The sequence below is a fragment of the Mytilus trossulus genome, chromosome 10, assembly GCF_036588685.1.
Source record: "Mytilus trossulus isolate FHL-02 chromosome 10, PNRI_Mtr1.1.1.hap1, whole genome shotgun sequence".
NCBI classification, from domain to species: domain Eukaryota; kingdom Metazoa; phylum Mollusca; class Bivalvia; order Mytilida; family Mytilidae; genus Mytilus; species Mytilus trossulus.
In genome coordinates, this window is record NC_086382.1 from 5,980,727 (window position 1) to 5,997,626 (window position 16,900).

Consider the following 16,900-nt stretch of genomic DNA (forward strand, 5'->3'; position numbering starts at 1 on the left):
CGTTGTTGTGTTGCCACTCCTGAATTGGTAATTTTAAGGGAATTTTGTCCGTTTTCACTTATTATCTTGAATATGATTAACTGTAAACAGCAATAATGTTAAGCAAAGTAAGATTGATAAATAGTTCAACATGACTGAAATGGTCAATTGACCCCCTTAGGAGTTATTGTCCTTTATAGTCAATTTTTAACGATTTTCATAAAATTTGTAACATTTTCCATTGAAACTACCAGGCCATGTTCATTAAAGAGAGATAATTGTAGCAAAAAGAATGTTCAGTAAAGTAAGATCTCAAACACATCACCATCACCAAAACATAATTTTGTCATGAATCCATCTGCTTCCTTTGTTTGATATTCACATAGACCAAGGTGAGCGACACCGGCTCTGTAGAGCCTCTAGTTTCAATCTAAAGTTGGTACAATCGCTATACAGTTGATACGGTGTTTTCGATTATAGAAGTCAAACTTCGCCATGAATCCTCCTAGACAAGCCTTATGATGCCAAAGGAAAAACTTTAATTCCATAAGCGTAAATTTATGACTAGCATGTGACTAGGATGAAAGATTGTCAAATTGACACTCATACCTCATCTTATCTATGTGTAGGGTACTATTGATAAACTTTCAAACACCAAATTAAACTACCGGTTAATCGGTCGAACGATTATCCGAGTAACCGGTTAGGAAAAAGTGTAAAATTTGACAACACTAGTACAAATGTACACTTTTATAACATGACAACACTAGTAGTAGTATATTGTACAAGTTGTATATCAGAGAGATAAAATCTTTTTTGGATTTTAATGGGCACTTTTTTTGGTTCCTGTAAATCATGTTGTTGTCGTCTGAACCAGACCTGCCAACTGTCACTATTTGCGGGGGATTTCCCCCATGGAAGCTCTCAAATGGAAATTTTCTGAGAACATTTTTGTCTACAATTTTAAACAAAACAGTAGTTGTATAAAATTTTGCTATAGGCTTTTAAAAGTATGAAGAAGCCAAAAACAACATTAAAATACTTTTGAAGACCCCTTGAAGGTTTGATAGGACTACAAGAGCCATCTTGCTCGCAAAACCCCCATGGGCATTTTGAAAAGTTGGCAGGTATGCTGAACACACTTGGTTTCCAGATAAGACTTTTAGTTAAAGTAAATAGAAATCCATGAAATTTAAACACCTGGTTTATAACCTCAAAACCAAGGTCGGGATTGAATTTAGGGGTTGTGGTTGCAATAGTTTAGAAATTAGGTCATTGTATCCCAAACTCTGTCTGACCAACAAAATGTCAGACAAAAGACCATTTGGACAGACAAACCTTGTTTGTGTTGGTTTTTTTTTGTGGTTTTTTTTTGGTAAAGGGGGGGGGGGTTAGTCATGGAGTCAAAACACAACAGCATAGCTAATTGCTCAAAAGCTAAAAAAAGGGGGTATTTTTTTTTATGTCAGGGGCTGGGTCAATTTACCACAGCATAGTGTATTGCAAAAGATTGAATAAAAATTAAAATTATATTACCTAGATTCTAAGTTCTTTGACTACAGTTTTTCTGTCATTCTGTGTCAGAAACTTATTAAAATGTATGTGACATAATAACATGAATAAGGTTTCTTATGTTTCTGATTGTGTCAAATATTTAATTGCATTTGCAATCCAAATTTAGACTTGTATCAAGCACAAATATTGTGTCCATTTATGCACCAACTGTTCAGGGTTGGACCTCTGCTGTCCTATCTAGCTACACTCAGCGAAACAATTTATTGTTCTGTCAGAGGGCAGGAAACTTAAGCATATTATTGTTTTTTTTTGGCCAAACGTTTTGTATTATACTTATAATTCCTGGCATCAGCTTTTTAAAATGTATCAATGAAACTAATAAGGGTAGATGTGCATGGTGTAACCATGGTATATATATCTAGCGGTTTTTTTTAATACAATTTTACAATGGTACATGTATCATGTGTATCATGTGTATAGTGAAAGTCTGAATAGAGAGAGAGAGTCTAATACTGTGTTCACACTACCAAATCTGCACCAGGTCAAACCAAGGATAATTAACCCAAATAAATTATCTCACAGTCATGACAGTTCATCATGTTCATACTTAATTAAAAATTGAGCCAGTTTGAGATTGTCCCTCTTAACAAAATTAGAAATGTAAGTTTCAAAACTAACCTGCATCTGTCCGCTAAAAATGTACATGTACATTTCTTTGTCACAGTTGCATTATTTCAAACTCTGAAATGTTTTACCGCACTACTAATCGTCAGCTTTAGAGGAATTCCATATCAACCACTTTCTGTGTTTTTAATTATGGTCACTCTATCCAAATTGCATCCATTTTACCAGCATGACCAGGCCACCAAAGAGTATAAGAAATCTTAAGGGGATTCTTAGACTGCATGAGCCATTTGAATTTTCATCATTTGTCATTATGCAGATCTTTCAACATAGCTAAATCCACTAATTCCTCTTGCTGCCGCTGATTTAATATGGTTATATTTCGGGTGCTAGAAATTACGATAGCTTGATGTCTGTGATGTCACATGTCAAAACATAGATATGATTTGGTTGAAGATATCCATACAATTCAACTCTCTTTCAAACCACGAAAAGCAAATGAATCCATATACATGTAGCATGTTTAGTAACCCTGGCAAAGTATGAAGCAACAAAAAATTGTAAACCTCTATTTACTTTAGATCTCAGGATTAAGGGGGAAAGCATGCTTACAGGCAAATTATAACTGAAGTTACAAATTTACAGCCAAAATCAAAGGTAAAACTTGTAATGTTGCTTACACCTAGTAATATATAATATTGTACAAGTTTCTGATTGGGTAGTTAGAGGACATAATGAATAGATGTATGTATGCAAATTTGGAGGTCATGGAGGTTGTATTTGATATAAAAAAAAAACATGCAGGTGAAACTGTATGCTTTATCATGTTTATTGAGGAAGTCTTTATTCAAATTCAAATTCAAATATTTTATTGGACAAAGCACATATGATACAATGTGTATTCCAAGATACAAACACATTAAATGTGACAATTTATGCAAATACAACATAAAGAAAACATTTCAAGTACTAATTATATATATAATTTATTTAAAACTTGTTGTTACTTATATATTTTTTTTTTTTTTTGCAGAAGGTGGTTAAATGTGTAAGGAATTACAGTTCAAAACAGGAATTAAATGTAAGTTTGTTACTTGTTTTTTTCGGACTGTCAAATATATTAATGAGGTGCAATTGGAGATTATTAAACCAATGGGTAGAAATTTATATATCAATGTATCAAAAATGTTCATTTTCTTGTAAAAGTCATGTTCTGATCTTTATTTAATTATTATAAATGATTCCATGTGTTTAACATCTAATTTAGATGTCACTTTACCATGTTTACCAATTATACAAATGAATGGGTTAGGATTTTTCTCTGAAATGTTTAGTAAGGGTAGGAATTTTCAGAAGAATCAATATATAAATAGGGGGATTAAACCCCAGCTAGATGTCTGTACCCAGATGTGTGTGTTTGAGACCCTCTCAAATAATGGCAAGATAAAGTATGCAGATGTTTATGGTAACATGGAAACTGTCTTTATAATGTTACTCTACATGCTCTATTATTCCTCATTAACCATTCTCAATTACTGTTTTAGTTTTAATGTTTTACCCTATTATCTGTAAAAAGCACAAATATTATTTATTTCTTAAACATAAACCTTTTCATATTGCATTTCTACATTCGTTTTTAAACAATTTAGCCAACCAAAAAATATGTGTTTTCAGATATTATTGTAAAAATTAATGTTCTTGAAGTGCCTGCTCAACAATTTTAGAAATTGCCTTAAAAATGAATAACAATATGGAGATTTTTGTGGCAGAAGGTATATTTAACAGATAGATATAGGAAGATGTGGTGTGAGTGCCAATGAGACAACTCTCCATCCAAATAACAATTTAAAAATTAAACCATTATAGGTTAAAGTACTGCCTTCAACACGGAGCCTTGGCTCACACCGAACAACAAGCTATAAAGGGCCCCAAAATTACTAGTGTAAAACCATTCAAACGGGAAAACCAACGGTCTAATCTATATAAACAAAACGAGAAACGAGAAACACATATATATTACATAAACAAACGACAACTACTGTACATCAGATTCCTGACTTAGGACAGGTGCAAACATTTGCAGCGGGATTAAACGTTTTAATGGGCCCAAACCTTCTCCCTTTTTCTGAAACAATAGCATAACATCACAACATAGAATAACATACGATAAAATATCAATTGGCAGACTTAACTCAATCAAAAAACGTATGATTAAAGGTTTGCAATTTGTTTGGAAACTTTATTTTTCTTATCTCAGGAAGTGGTGATAGCCAGTGCAGTACGAACACCTATTGGATCTTTTCTCAGTTGTTTAGCAGAGGTACCTGCCACTCGTCTGGGATCTATTGCTATCAAAGAATCTATAAATAGAGCAGGTATGTAACCATTGTGATATATTTCACATTTTGATAATAGTACAAATGAATGGCGGTTAAACATGCCAGGTTTCAGACAAATTCCATAGAATAAGATCAGATGCTTTGTAAACATATGATTTTGTTGAAGATGAACAACATAATATTATTAGTTGTCCTGCATACATAATGAGACAACTATCAATCAATATACATACATGTACTTTATAAGGATGATCATGGTAACTGATTTTGTGGTTCTGATTCTGCCTGGATAACATTTTATTGAAAGCTTATACAATGAAGCAACTATTTTAGAAATTATATACTTTCAGGAATTAAACCAGAAGATGTTAATGAAGTATATATGGGCAATGTCTGTACAGCATCAGAAGGTCAAGCTCCATGTAGACAGGCAACCTTAGGGGCAGGTAATGATATTAAGATATGGGCAATGTCTGTACAGCATCAGAAGGTCAAGCTCCATGTAGGCAGGCAACCTAAGGGCAGGTAATGATATTAAGATATGGGCAATGTCTGTACAGCATCAGAAGGTCAAGCTCCAAGTAGACAGGCAACCTTAGGAGCAGGTAATGATATTAAGATATGGGCAATGTCTGTACAGCATCAGAAGGTCAAGCTCCATGTAGGCAGGCAACCTAAGGGGCAGGTAATGATATTAAGATATGGGCAATGTCTGTACAGCATCAGAAGGTCAAGCTCCAAGTAGACAGGCAACCTTAGGAGCAGGTAATGATATTAAGATATGGGCAATGTCTGTACAGCATCAGAAGGTCAAGCTCAATGTAGACAGGCAACCTTAGGGGCAGGTAATGATATTAAGATATGGGCAATGTCTGTACAGCATCAGAAGGTCAAGCTCCAAGTAGACAGGCAACCTTAGGTGCAGGTAATGATATTAAGATATGGGCAATGTCTGTACAGCATCAGAAGGTCAAGCTCCATCTTAGGTGCAGGTAATGATATTAATATCTGGGCAATGTCTGTACAGCATCAGAAGGTCAAGCTCCAAGTAGACAGGCAACCTTAGGAGCAGGTAATGATATTAAGATATGGGCAATGTCTGTACAGCATCAGAAGGTCAAGCTCCATGTAGGCAGGCAACCTAAGGGGCAGGTAATGATATTAAGATATGGGCAATGTCTGTACAGCATCAGAAGGTCAAGCTCCAAGTAGACAGGCAACCTTAGGAGCAGGTAATGATATTAAGATATGGGCAATGTCTGTACAGCATCAGAAGGTCAAGCTCAATGTAGACAGGCAACCTTAGGGGCAGGTAATGATATTAAGATATGGGCAATGTCTGTACAGCATCAGAAGGTCAAGCTCCAAGTAGACAGGCAACCTTAGGTGCAGGTAATGATATTAAGATATGGGCAATGTCTGTACAGCATCAGAAGGTCAAGCTCCATGTAGGCAGGCAACCTTAGGTGCAGGTAATGATATTAATATCTGGGCAATGTCTGTACAGCATCAGAAGGTCAAGCTCCAAGTAGACAGGCAACCTTAGGAGCAGGTAATGATATTAAGATATGGGCAATGTCTGTACAGCATCAGAAGGTCAAGCTCCATGTAGGCAGGCAACCTAAGGGGCAGGTAATGATATTAAGATATGGGCAATGTCTGTACAGCATCAGAAGGTCAAGCTCCAAGTAGACAGGCAACCTTAGGAGCAGGTAATGATATTAAGATATGGGCAATGTCTGTACAGCATCAGAAGGTCAAGCTCCATGTAGGCAGGCAACCTAAGGGGCAGGTAATGATATTAAGATATGGGCAATGTCTGTACAGCATCAGAAGGTCAAGCTCCAAGTAGACAGGCAACCTTAGGAGCAGGTAATGATATTAAGATATGGGCAATGTCTGTACAGCATCAGAAGGTCAAGCTCCATGTAGGCAGGCAACCTAAGGGGCAGGTAATGATATTAAGATATGGGCAATGTCTGTACAGCATCAGAAGGTCAAGCTCCAAGTAGACAGGCAACCTTAGGAGCAGGTAATGATATTAAGATATGGGCAATGTCTGTACAGCATCAGAAGGTCAAGCTCCATGTAGGCAGGCAACCTAAGGGGCAGGTAATGATATTACGATATGGGCAATGTCTGTACAGCATCAGAAGGTCAAGCTCCAAGTAGGCAGGCAACCTTAGGGGCAGGTAATATTAAGATATGGGCAATGTCTGTACAGCATCAGAAGGTCATGCTCCAAGTAGGCAGGCAACCTTAGGGGCAGGTAATGATATTAAGATATGGGCAATGTCTGTACAGCATCAGAAGGTCAAGCTCCATGTAGACAGGCAACCTTAGGGGCAGGTAATGATATTAATATCTGGGCAATGTCTGTACAGCATCAGAAGGTCAAGCTCCATGTAGACAGGCAACCTTAGGCGCAGGTTATGGTATTGATATCTGTGCAATGTCTGTACAACAAAAGAAGGTCAAGCTCCATGTAGGCAGGCAACCCTAGGGGCAGGTAATGATATTAAGATATGGGCAATGTCTGTACAGCATCAGAAGGTCAAGCTCCATGTAGACAGGCAACCTTAGGCGCAGGTAATGATATTAATATCTGGGCAATGTCTGTACAGCATCAGAAGGTCAAGCTCCATGTAGACAGGCAACCTTAGGGGCAGGTAATGGTATTGATATCTGTGCAATGTCTGTACAACAAAAGAAGGTCAAGCTCGATGTAGGTAGGCAACCTTAGGAGCAGGTAATGATATTAATATATGGGCAATGTCTGTACAGCATCAGAAGGTCATGCCCCATGTAGGAAGGCAACCTTAGGAGCAGGTAATGATATTAATATATGGGCAATGTCTGTACAGCATCAGAAGGTCAAGCCTCATGTAGACAGGCAACCTTATGAGCAGGTAATGATTTTAAGATATGGGCAATGTATGTACAGCATCAGAAGGTCAAGCTCCATGTAGACAGGCAACCTTAGGAGCAGGTAATGATATTTAGATATGGGCAATGTCTGTACAGCATCAGAAGGTCAAGCTCCAAGTAGACAGGCAACCTTAGGGGCAGGTAATGATATTAAGATATGGGCAATGTCTGTACAGCATCAGAAGGTCAAGCTCCAAGTAGACAGGCAACCTTAGGAGCAGGTAATGATATTAAGATATGGGCAATGTCTGTACAGCATCAGAAGGTCAAGCTCCAAGTAGACAGGCAACCTTAGGGGCAGGTAATGATATTAAGATATGGGCAATGTCTGTACAGCATCAGAAGGTCAAGCTCCATGTAGACAGGCAACCTTAGGGGCAGGTAATGATATTAAGATATGGGCAATGTCTGTACAGCATCAGAAGGTCAAGCTCCATGTAGACAGGCAACCTTAGGAGCAGGTAATGATATTAAGATATGGGCAATGTATGTACAGCATCAGAAGGTCAAGCTCCATGTAGACAGGCAACCTTATGAGCAGGTAATGATATTAATATATGGGCAATGTCTGTACAGCATCAGAAGGTCAAGCTCCAAGTAGACAGGCAACCTTAGGAGCAGGTAATGATATTAATATATGGGAAATGTCTGTACAGCATCAGAAGGTCAGGCTCCAAGTAGACAGGCAACCTTAGGCGCAGGTAATGATATTAAGATATGGGCAATGTCTGTACAGCATCAGACGGTCAAGCTCAATGTAGACAGGCAACCTTAAGAGCAGGTAATGATATTAATATATGGGCAATGTCTGTACAGCATCAGAAGGTCAAGCTCCATGTAGACAGGCAACCTTAGGAGCAGGTAATGATATTAAGATATGGGCAATGTCTGTACAGCATCAGAAGGTCAGGCTCCATGTAGACAGGCAACATTAGGAGCAGGTAATGATATTAATATCTAGGCAATGTCTGTACAGCATCAGAAGGTCAAGCTCCATGTAGGCAGGCAACCTTAGGCGCAGGTAATGATATTAATATCTGGGCAATGTCTGTACAGCATCAGAAGGTCAAGCTCCAAGTAGACAGGCAACCTTAGGGGCAGGTAATGATATTAAGATATGGGCAATGTCTGTACAGCATCAGAAGGTCAAGCTCCAAGTAGACAGGCAACCTTAGGAGCAGGTAATGATATTAAGATATGGGCAATGTCTGTACAGCATCAGAAGGTCAAGCTCCATGTAAACAGGCAACCTTAGGCGCAGGTACATTGTAATGATATTAATATCTGGGCAATGTCTGTACAGCATCAGAAGGTCAAGCTCCAAGTAGACAGGCAACCTTAGGGGCAGGTAATGATATTAAGATATGGGCAATGTCTGTACAGCATCAGAAGGTCAAGCTCCAAGTAGACAGGCAACCTTAGGGGCAGGTAATGATATTAAGATATGGGCAATGTCTGTACAGCATCAGAAGGTCAAGCTCCATGTAGGCAGGCAACCTAAGGGGCAGGTAATGATATTAAGATATGGGCAATGTCTGTACAGCATCAGAAGGTCAAGCTCCAAGTAGACAGGCAACCTTAGGGGCAGGTAATGATATTAAGATATGGGCAATGTCTGTACAGCATCAGAAGGTCAAGCTCCATGTAGGCAGGCAACCTAAGGGGCAGGTAATGATATTAAGATATGGGCAATGTCTGTACAGCATCAGAAGGTCAAGCTCCAAGTAGACAGGCAACCTTAGGGGCAGGTAATGATATTAAGATATGGGCAATGTCTGTACAGCATCAGAAGGTCAAGCTCCAAGTAGACAGGCAACCTTAGGGGCAGGTAATGATATTAAGATATGGGCAATGTCTGTACAGCATCAGAAGGTCAAGCTCCAAGTAGACAGGCAACCTTAGGAGCAGGTAATGATATTAAGATATGGGCAATGTCTGTACAGCATCAGAAGGTCAAGCTCCAAGTAGACAGGCAACCTTAGGGGCAGGTAATGATATTAAGATATGGGCAATGTCTGTACAGCATCAGAAGGTCAAGCTCCATGTAGGCAGGCAACCTAAGGGGCAGGTAATGATATTAAGATATGGACAATGTCTGTACAGTATCAGAAGGTCAAGCTCAATGTAGGCTGGAAACCTTAGGAGCTGATATCTTTTTATGCCATCTTTTACTTTAGGGGTGTTTTTATAATTTAGAGTTAGGGTTCATTTATGGTAAAAGTTAGGGATTTTTTCTTACTTTCGTTTGGTTTAAATGTTAGGTTTTTGGTTATCGTTAATTAAGTGTCAGTCTATAAGGTTAAGGATCCTTAAAGTAAAAGAAGGCATTAGAAGAGTGTATAAGACTTAAAACTTTTTGATAGAATAAACAAGATAACAGAATAACCTAAAATATTTGACAACACTGAAAACTACAAAAAACTACCAACAATTATTTTATCCAATTACAATTACAATTACAATTGAAGGTTTTGTTTTTTTGTAGGTTTACCCATCACCACACCAACAACAACTGTAAATAAAGTTTGTGCCTCAGGGATGAAGTCTATAATGATGGCAGCACAATCACTAATGTGTGGACACCAGGTACAGAGGTTTAGGGGGTGTAGTTTTGTGGACACCAGGTACAGAGGTTTAGGGGGTGTAGTTTTGTGGACACCAGGTACAGAGGTTTAGGGGGTGTAGTTTTGTGGACACCAGGTACAGAGGTTTAGGGGTGTAGTTTTGTGGACACCAGGTACAGAGGTTTAGGGGGTGTAGTTTTGTGGACACCAGGTACAGAGGTTTAGGGGGTGTAGTTTTGTGGACACCAGGTACAGAGGTTTAGGGGGTGTAGTTTTGTGGACACCAGGTACAGAGGTTTAGGGGGTGTAGTTTTGTGGACACCAGGTACAGAGGTTTAGGGGGTGTAGTTTTGTGGACACCAGGTACAGAGGTTTAGGGGGTATAGTTTAGTGGACACCAGGTATAGAGGTTTAGGGGGTATAGTTTAGTGGACACCAGGTACAGAGGTTTAGGGGGTATAGTTTAGTGGACACCAGGTATAGAGGTTTAGGGGGTATAGTTTAGTGGACACCAGGTACAGAGATTTAGGGGGTATAGTTTAGTGGACACCAGGTACAGAGGTTTAGGGGGTATAGTTTAGTGGACACCAGGTATAGAGGTTTAGGGGGTATAGTTTAGTGGACACCAGGTACAGAGGTTTAGGGGGTATAGTTTAGTGGACACCAGGTACAGAGGTTTAGGGGGTATAGTTTAGTGGACACCAGGTATAGAGGTTTAGGGGGTATAGTTTAGTGGACACCAGGTACAGAGGTTTAGGGGGTATAGTTTAGTGGACACCAGGTACAGAAGTTTAGTGGACACCAGGTACAGAGGTTTAGGGGGTATAGTTTAGTGGACACCAGGTACAGGGGTTTAGAGTGTATAGTTTAGTGGACACCAGGTACAGAGATTTAGAGGGTATAGTTTAGTGGACACCAGGTATAGAGGTTTAGGGGGTATAGTTTTGTGGGTAGATAGTTGTCTCATTGGCAATCATACTCGCATCTTTTTTTTTAACTGACACAGTGCTCTACAATGCTCTTATTGTAGCATGTTTGCCTCAAGAGCAGGAGTTCATCAGTCAGACCCAATCCTGGTCAAACCAAAGACTTTAAAATGGGTGTTTTTGCTTCTTCCTTATCATTGGGTTAACCCTTTCCTACACAGATTTTTTTTAAACATACTTGATTTGCATAGGATTTTTTCAATAACAAAAAATCATCCTGTTCAAAGTATTAATGCATTGCGAAAAACGAATATTTCATCAATGAAATTCCAGTCAGATATTCTCATGAATATCCTGTTTATAAAAGGTTACCAATTTTATCAAGTCTGATACAGATTTTGGGTAGGCAAGACATTACAACTGAGGCCCTACACAGGCGTCAAAAGGCGTCATTATGGAGTAAAAGGGGGAGGGGTAAAAGGCATCATTATGGAGGTAAGAGCAATGACTGCTGGTTAGGAGTCAGAATAATGTGTTCGGGTAAGGTGACATATTTCTATCTATTAACATGATTAAGGATAGTCTGTTTCCATCAAGGTCAAGGTATAGGAGCACAGATTGTCTAAAATATAGTATTTATTTGTACAAGCTTTGAATAGGAAAAAGGAAAAAAAAAGCTATTTTCCTATTCCATAGTGATGACAAATAAATGCCTATATGTTTCTGAAAATGGAAATATATTGTTTTTATCCTGCAATTTAACAAAGAGACCTTAGTTTAAACGAAAATGGATAATATAGCATGATTGCCAATGAGACAAATATCACTAAAGTTCAAATAAAATGGGTGTATACAAGCTATCATAGGCCACCAAAAGCCTTCAACAATGAGAAAAAACAATAATGTATAGTCGGCTATTAAAGGCCCCAACTTGAAAAATATGAAACAAACTAGTGGCCTAATTTATAACAGTTTTTCAAAAATCATTTATATGACAGTCCTGAATCAACGACAACCACTGAACTACAGTCTCCTAACTTGGGACAGGCACCTAAAGAATGTGGCGAATAACAAATTATACATGCTAGTGTGGAACAGCACAACATAAATTTTGTAAGAATTAACTATAAAAGTCAGTTGAAAAGGCTTTACTCATTAGATAGATACAAAGAAAAACATCAAACAAAAACATAGACAGGACATGGATGGGTATATATCCATCCCATAAGTGTTCAGTTTTATAATTCTTTATCTTTGTCTATTATTCTCAATGAAAAACCAGCAATACTTAGATATTAACCACAAAAAGCCAACAAAATGACCTGTTTGAAATATAACAGAAATTTTGATATTACAGTTCACAAATAATAGTATTAGAATGCCATTGGAGTTGACAATTTTGTATACTGGATGAATATCAAAAAAATTTTTGTGTAGTCAAATATCAGGATAAATCTGTTAATGATAGCTTGTTTCTTCTAATGATTTTAGGAAGTTATGATAGCAGGAGGGATGGAAAGTATGTCAAATGTCCCGTACTACATGTCTAGGGGACAAACACCTTATGGTAAAGTAGAACTCAGGGTATGTGACAAAATTGAATACTATGGATTCATTATTTCTGTGGAATTCATGGGTATAGGTCGACCATGAATTTTAATGTTCTACAAAAATAGAAATTAAACAAGAAAATCAAATAAAAAAAAACAATTTTTTATTTGCTGATAAAATATGCTGTTGAAGAACCACCCTTAAATAGCCTGTGGTAATCCCTGTATCTAGAAACAACAGGTTAATGATACCCAAATGTCTGATGTTAAATATTGTACTGTCATGGTAGAAATAACTAGTGATTGCATACTTGTCAATTATCAAATAAATTACTTTTGAATATAAAATTATATTGAATGGACACAAATGGGAGATTAATTATTGCTATTTCAGGAAGTCTTATTATTGTGATACTGACCCAACCGCATTATTTACATTATTCACATTAATAAAAACAATGATTTCTGAATTAACAGTATATAATTTATATTTTGTTATTTCAGGATGGGATTGTCTTTGATGGTTTAACAGATGCTTATGATCACATCCATATGGTAAATATTGTTAACTTTTGTGAAAATCGTGTAAATTCTTATGTTGATTTTGTTTCATCATTAATTCACAACAACAAAAATTTGTGAATGTAAAATCTCCGTCTGATGGTTTAAGGTCAATACTAAATTTTACATAATTTCATGCCATCAAGAGTTCTGATTATTTTATAATTATTATACTTCACGTTAAAATGCCATATTTTGATCGCCTAAGACGAGGGTGTCAATTTACTCTATCACATGGCTGAGCAGGTGACAATTTTTTTTAATGGTACCCTCTCATCTAGACCAATCAGAAATTGATAATTCAAAGAACAATGAATTGAATTTACATCAAGGAATTAAATACAATGCTTAAGTTCTAGGTTTTGGCTCAGATTTCATTATCGACTGTTAAAATAAATAAAATAAAACATCTTGCTTGACTTTTGTTGGTTTTTTTTCTAACTATTATATAGAATTTTATCATATACTTAGTACAAAATACAGCTTTTTAGCTCACCTGTCCCGAAGGGACAAGTGAGCTTATGCCATCACTTGTCGTCCGTCGTTGTCCGTCGTCTGTCGTCTGTCGTCCGTCGTCTGTCGTCGTAAACTATTTCAAGAATCTTCTCCTCTGAAACTACTCAAAAACCAAAGCATTTAGAGCAAATCTGACATGGGGTAATATTGTTTATCAGGTCAAGATCTATCTGCCCTGAAATTTTCAGATGAAACAGACAACCCGTTGTTGGGTTGCTGCCCCTGAATTGGTAATTTTAAGGAAATTTTGCTGTTTTTGGTTATTATCTTGAATATTATTATAGATAGAGATAAACTGTAAACAGGAATAATGTTCAGCAAAGTAAGATTTACAAATAAGTCAACATGACGGAAATGGTCAGTTGACCCCTTTAGGAGTTATTGCCCTTTATAGTCAATTTTTAACCATTTTCGTAAATCTTAGTAATCTTTTACAAAAATCTTCTCCTCTGAAACTACTGGGCAAAATACTTCCAAACTTTAACTGAATGTTCCTTAGGGTATCTTGTTTGTAAATTGTATCCGAAGTTATGATCTATCAACAAACATGGTCGCCATTGCTAAAAATAGAACATAGGGGTCAAATGCAGTTTTTGGCTTATAACTCAAAAACCAAAGCATATAGAGCAAATCTGACTGGGGGTTATATTGTTTATCAGGTCAGGATCTATCTGCCCTGAAATTTTCAGATGAATCAGACAACATGTTGTTGGGTTGCTGCCCCTGAATTGATAATTTTAAGGAAATTTTGCTGTTTTTGGTTATTATCTTGAATATTATTATAGATAGAGATAAACTGTAAACAGCAATAATGTTCAGCAAAGTAAGATTTACAAATAAGTCATATGACGGAAATGGTCAGTTGACCCCTTAAGGAGTTATTGCCCTTTATAGTCAATTTTTAACCATTTTTCGTAAATCTTAGTAATCTTTTACAAAAATCTTCTCCTCTGAAACTACTGGGCAAAATACTTCCAAACTCTAACTGAATGTTCCTTAGGGTATCTTGTTTGTAAATTGTATCCGAAGTTATGATCTATCAACAAACATGGTCGCCATTGCTAAAAATAGAACATAGGGGTCAAATGCAGTTTTTGGCTTATAACTCAAAAACCAAAGCATTAAGAGCAAATCTGACATGGGTATTATTGTTTATCAGGTCAAGATCTATCTGCCCTGAAATTTTCAGATGAATCAGACAACCTGTTGTTGGGTTGCTGCCCCTGAATTGATAATTTTAAGGAAATTTTGCTGTTTTTGTTTATTATCTTGAATATAATTATAGATAGAAATAAACTGTAAACAGCAATAATGTTCAGCAAAGTAAGATCTTCAATTAAGTCAATTTGACCAAAATTGTCAATTGACCCCTTAAGGAGTTATTGCCCTTTAAAGACAATTTGTTCATCATGTTGACTTACTTTAAAAAATCTTCTCCTTTGAAACTGCTGTATCAATTTCAGCCAAACTTAGGCTAAATGAGTTTCAGAGTATCTAGTATAAATTTTATATTTTATTTCCTTGTATGTCAAGAAACATAGCTACTAAAATAGAACATAGGAGAAAATGATTATTTTTTTTGGCTTTTGAAGAAAATAGGACGATCCAAAAAACATTTAAATAAATTGAAAAGCCAAAATAATCATTGATGAGAGATTTAACCAAAAGAATTAAGGTGAGCGATTCAGGCTCTTGAGAGCCTCTTGTTTGTATATCTAATAAAGGGTCTTTTTTCCAGTCTGTATCACATACCCTGTATCGCATACCCCGTATCGCATGGCTAAACCCGTATCGCATACCCCGCATCGCATGAAAAAACCCTATCGCATACCTGGCGTGACGTCATAATGTGAATGTTGTCAACTTTTGACCTATGACGTCCAGTTGCTGTATTTCCTTGCATGAAAGGGAAGAAAATAGTTCAAACTAACAAAATTTTAAAAATTTTCCAAAAATTAGTACCCAGTAACTTTATGAGCGATTTTTATGCCCCACCTAAGATAGTAGAGGGGCATTATGTTGTCTGGTCTGTGCGTCCGTTCGTTCGTTCGTCTGTCCCGCTTCAGGTTAAAGTTTTTGGTCAAGGTAGTTTTTGATGAAGTTGAAGTCCAATTGACTTCAAACTTGGTACACATGTTCCTTATGATATGATCTTTCTAATTTTAATGCCAAATTAGAGATTTGACCTGAATTTCACGGTCCACTGAACATAGTCTATATCAGAATCTTTCATAATAAGGGCCAATACAGTGAAATCATACAATACTGACTGCCAGTCATGCCTACAAGTCCTTTAAAATCTGACTAAAGTCAAAGATGAAGCTAGTAACATACATCCTTGGTCCCTTGCTGTAACACAAAAAAAGGTTGATTTTCATGGCGCGCAAAAGTGACTAAAGCCCTCAAAATCCTAGATTAAACCCTGACATAGAAAATGATAGTGCGAGTGGGGCATTCGTGTACTGAGGACACATTCTTGTTATCTATATAATAAAACAATACAATGGAAATATCTGAAGTTTTATTGTTTATTTGGTCTTATTTTTTGTGAAGTCAGTTTTCATTACCTAATGGGTAAAACACAAATGGAAACTTTTACGATTTTAATTTGATTAGAAAAGATAGCAAACTTTTCAATAAATATTTTTCTTGGTGTTCACCTCGCCAGAAGTTAAAATGAACCAGATCATGAATAATATCAACCCCAAATAAACTAGAAAACTTTAAACATTTCTACATCTTACAATATTTATTTTTCAAATATTATTTTTTGTTCAAATAATAGAACAGTATCGTTTGTGGTTGCATTTTATAAATTGTCTTAAACGTATATTGAGAATAAAATTAGGTTATAGGGGATATTACGATGTGGATATTAAGCAAATAAGGAAGTCTATAAAAAAGGTCATCTGGGAAAAAAGAGCACAATCATAATGTTCTTTTCTTGCTTATAATTTCGGACGATTTAAAAAAAAATGGATATCCCATGAATCTGATTCTATTAAAATATATGATAAACAGAATAATACATGGCGAAATCCGTATCATATGCCGTATCACCCTCAACCAATATCATCCCTTGTTTTGGCCCTTGGGATGATACAGCATATGATACGGATTTTGCCATGTATTATTCTCTATATATATTGTTCAACTTCGATCTATTATAGACTATTCATGTTTGTAGGGAGTGTGTGCTGAGAACACGGCAAAGAAGTATAACATATCTCGTGAAGAGCAGGATGAGTATGCTATCAGGAGTTACAAGCTGAGTCAGCAGGCAGCAGCTAGTGGCTTGTTTGGGAAAGAGATAACACCAGTAGAAATAACAAGAAAGAGAGGTCAGTGAATCACTTCAGTACACAGGCAAATTTTGTTCACATAAATTTCATGCAAGA

At 36.8% G+C, this 16,900-nt stretch overlaps 1 protein-coding gene across 4 annotated transcripts in view; it reads left to right on the plus strand.

The window, feature by feature from the left end:
- The window catches only part of LOC134686767 (acetyl-CoA acetyltransferase A, mitochondrial-like), a 28,683-nt gene that overhangs the window by 3,309 nt on the left and 8,474 nt on the right, over positions 1 to 16,900 (plus strand). The window contains exons 2-9 of one of the 4 annotated variants that reach the window (XM_063546512.1): positions 3,152 to 3,199; positions 4,376 to 4,493; positions 4,808 to 4,867; positions 6,931 to 6,966; positions 9,871 to 9,971; positions 12,367 to 12,459; positions 12,930 to 12,980; positions 16,690 to 16,843. In XM_063546512.1, the coding sequence (XP_063402582.1) occupies positions 3,152 to 3,199; positions 4,376 to 4,493; positions 4,808 to 4,867; positions 6,931 to 6,966; positions 9,871 to 9,971; positions 12,367 to 12,459; positions 12,930 to 12,980; positions 16,690 to 16,843 (661 nt within the window). Of the gene's footprint in view, positions 1 to 3,151; positions 3,200 to 4,375; positions 4,494 to 4,807; positions 4,904 to 6,930; positions 6,967 to 8,370; positions 8,407 to 9,309; positions 9,374 to 9,870; positions 9,972 to 12,366; positions 12,460 to 12,929; positions 12,981 to 16,689; positions 16,844 to 16,900 lie in introns of those variants that run through there. The other 3 variants (XM_063546511.1, XM_063546510.1, XM_063546513.1) reach the window with 3 other exon arrangements.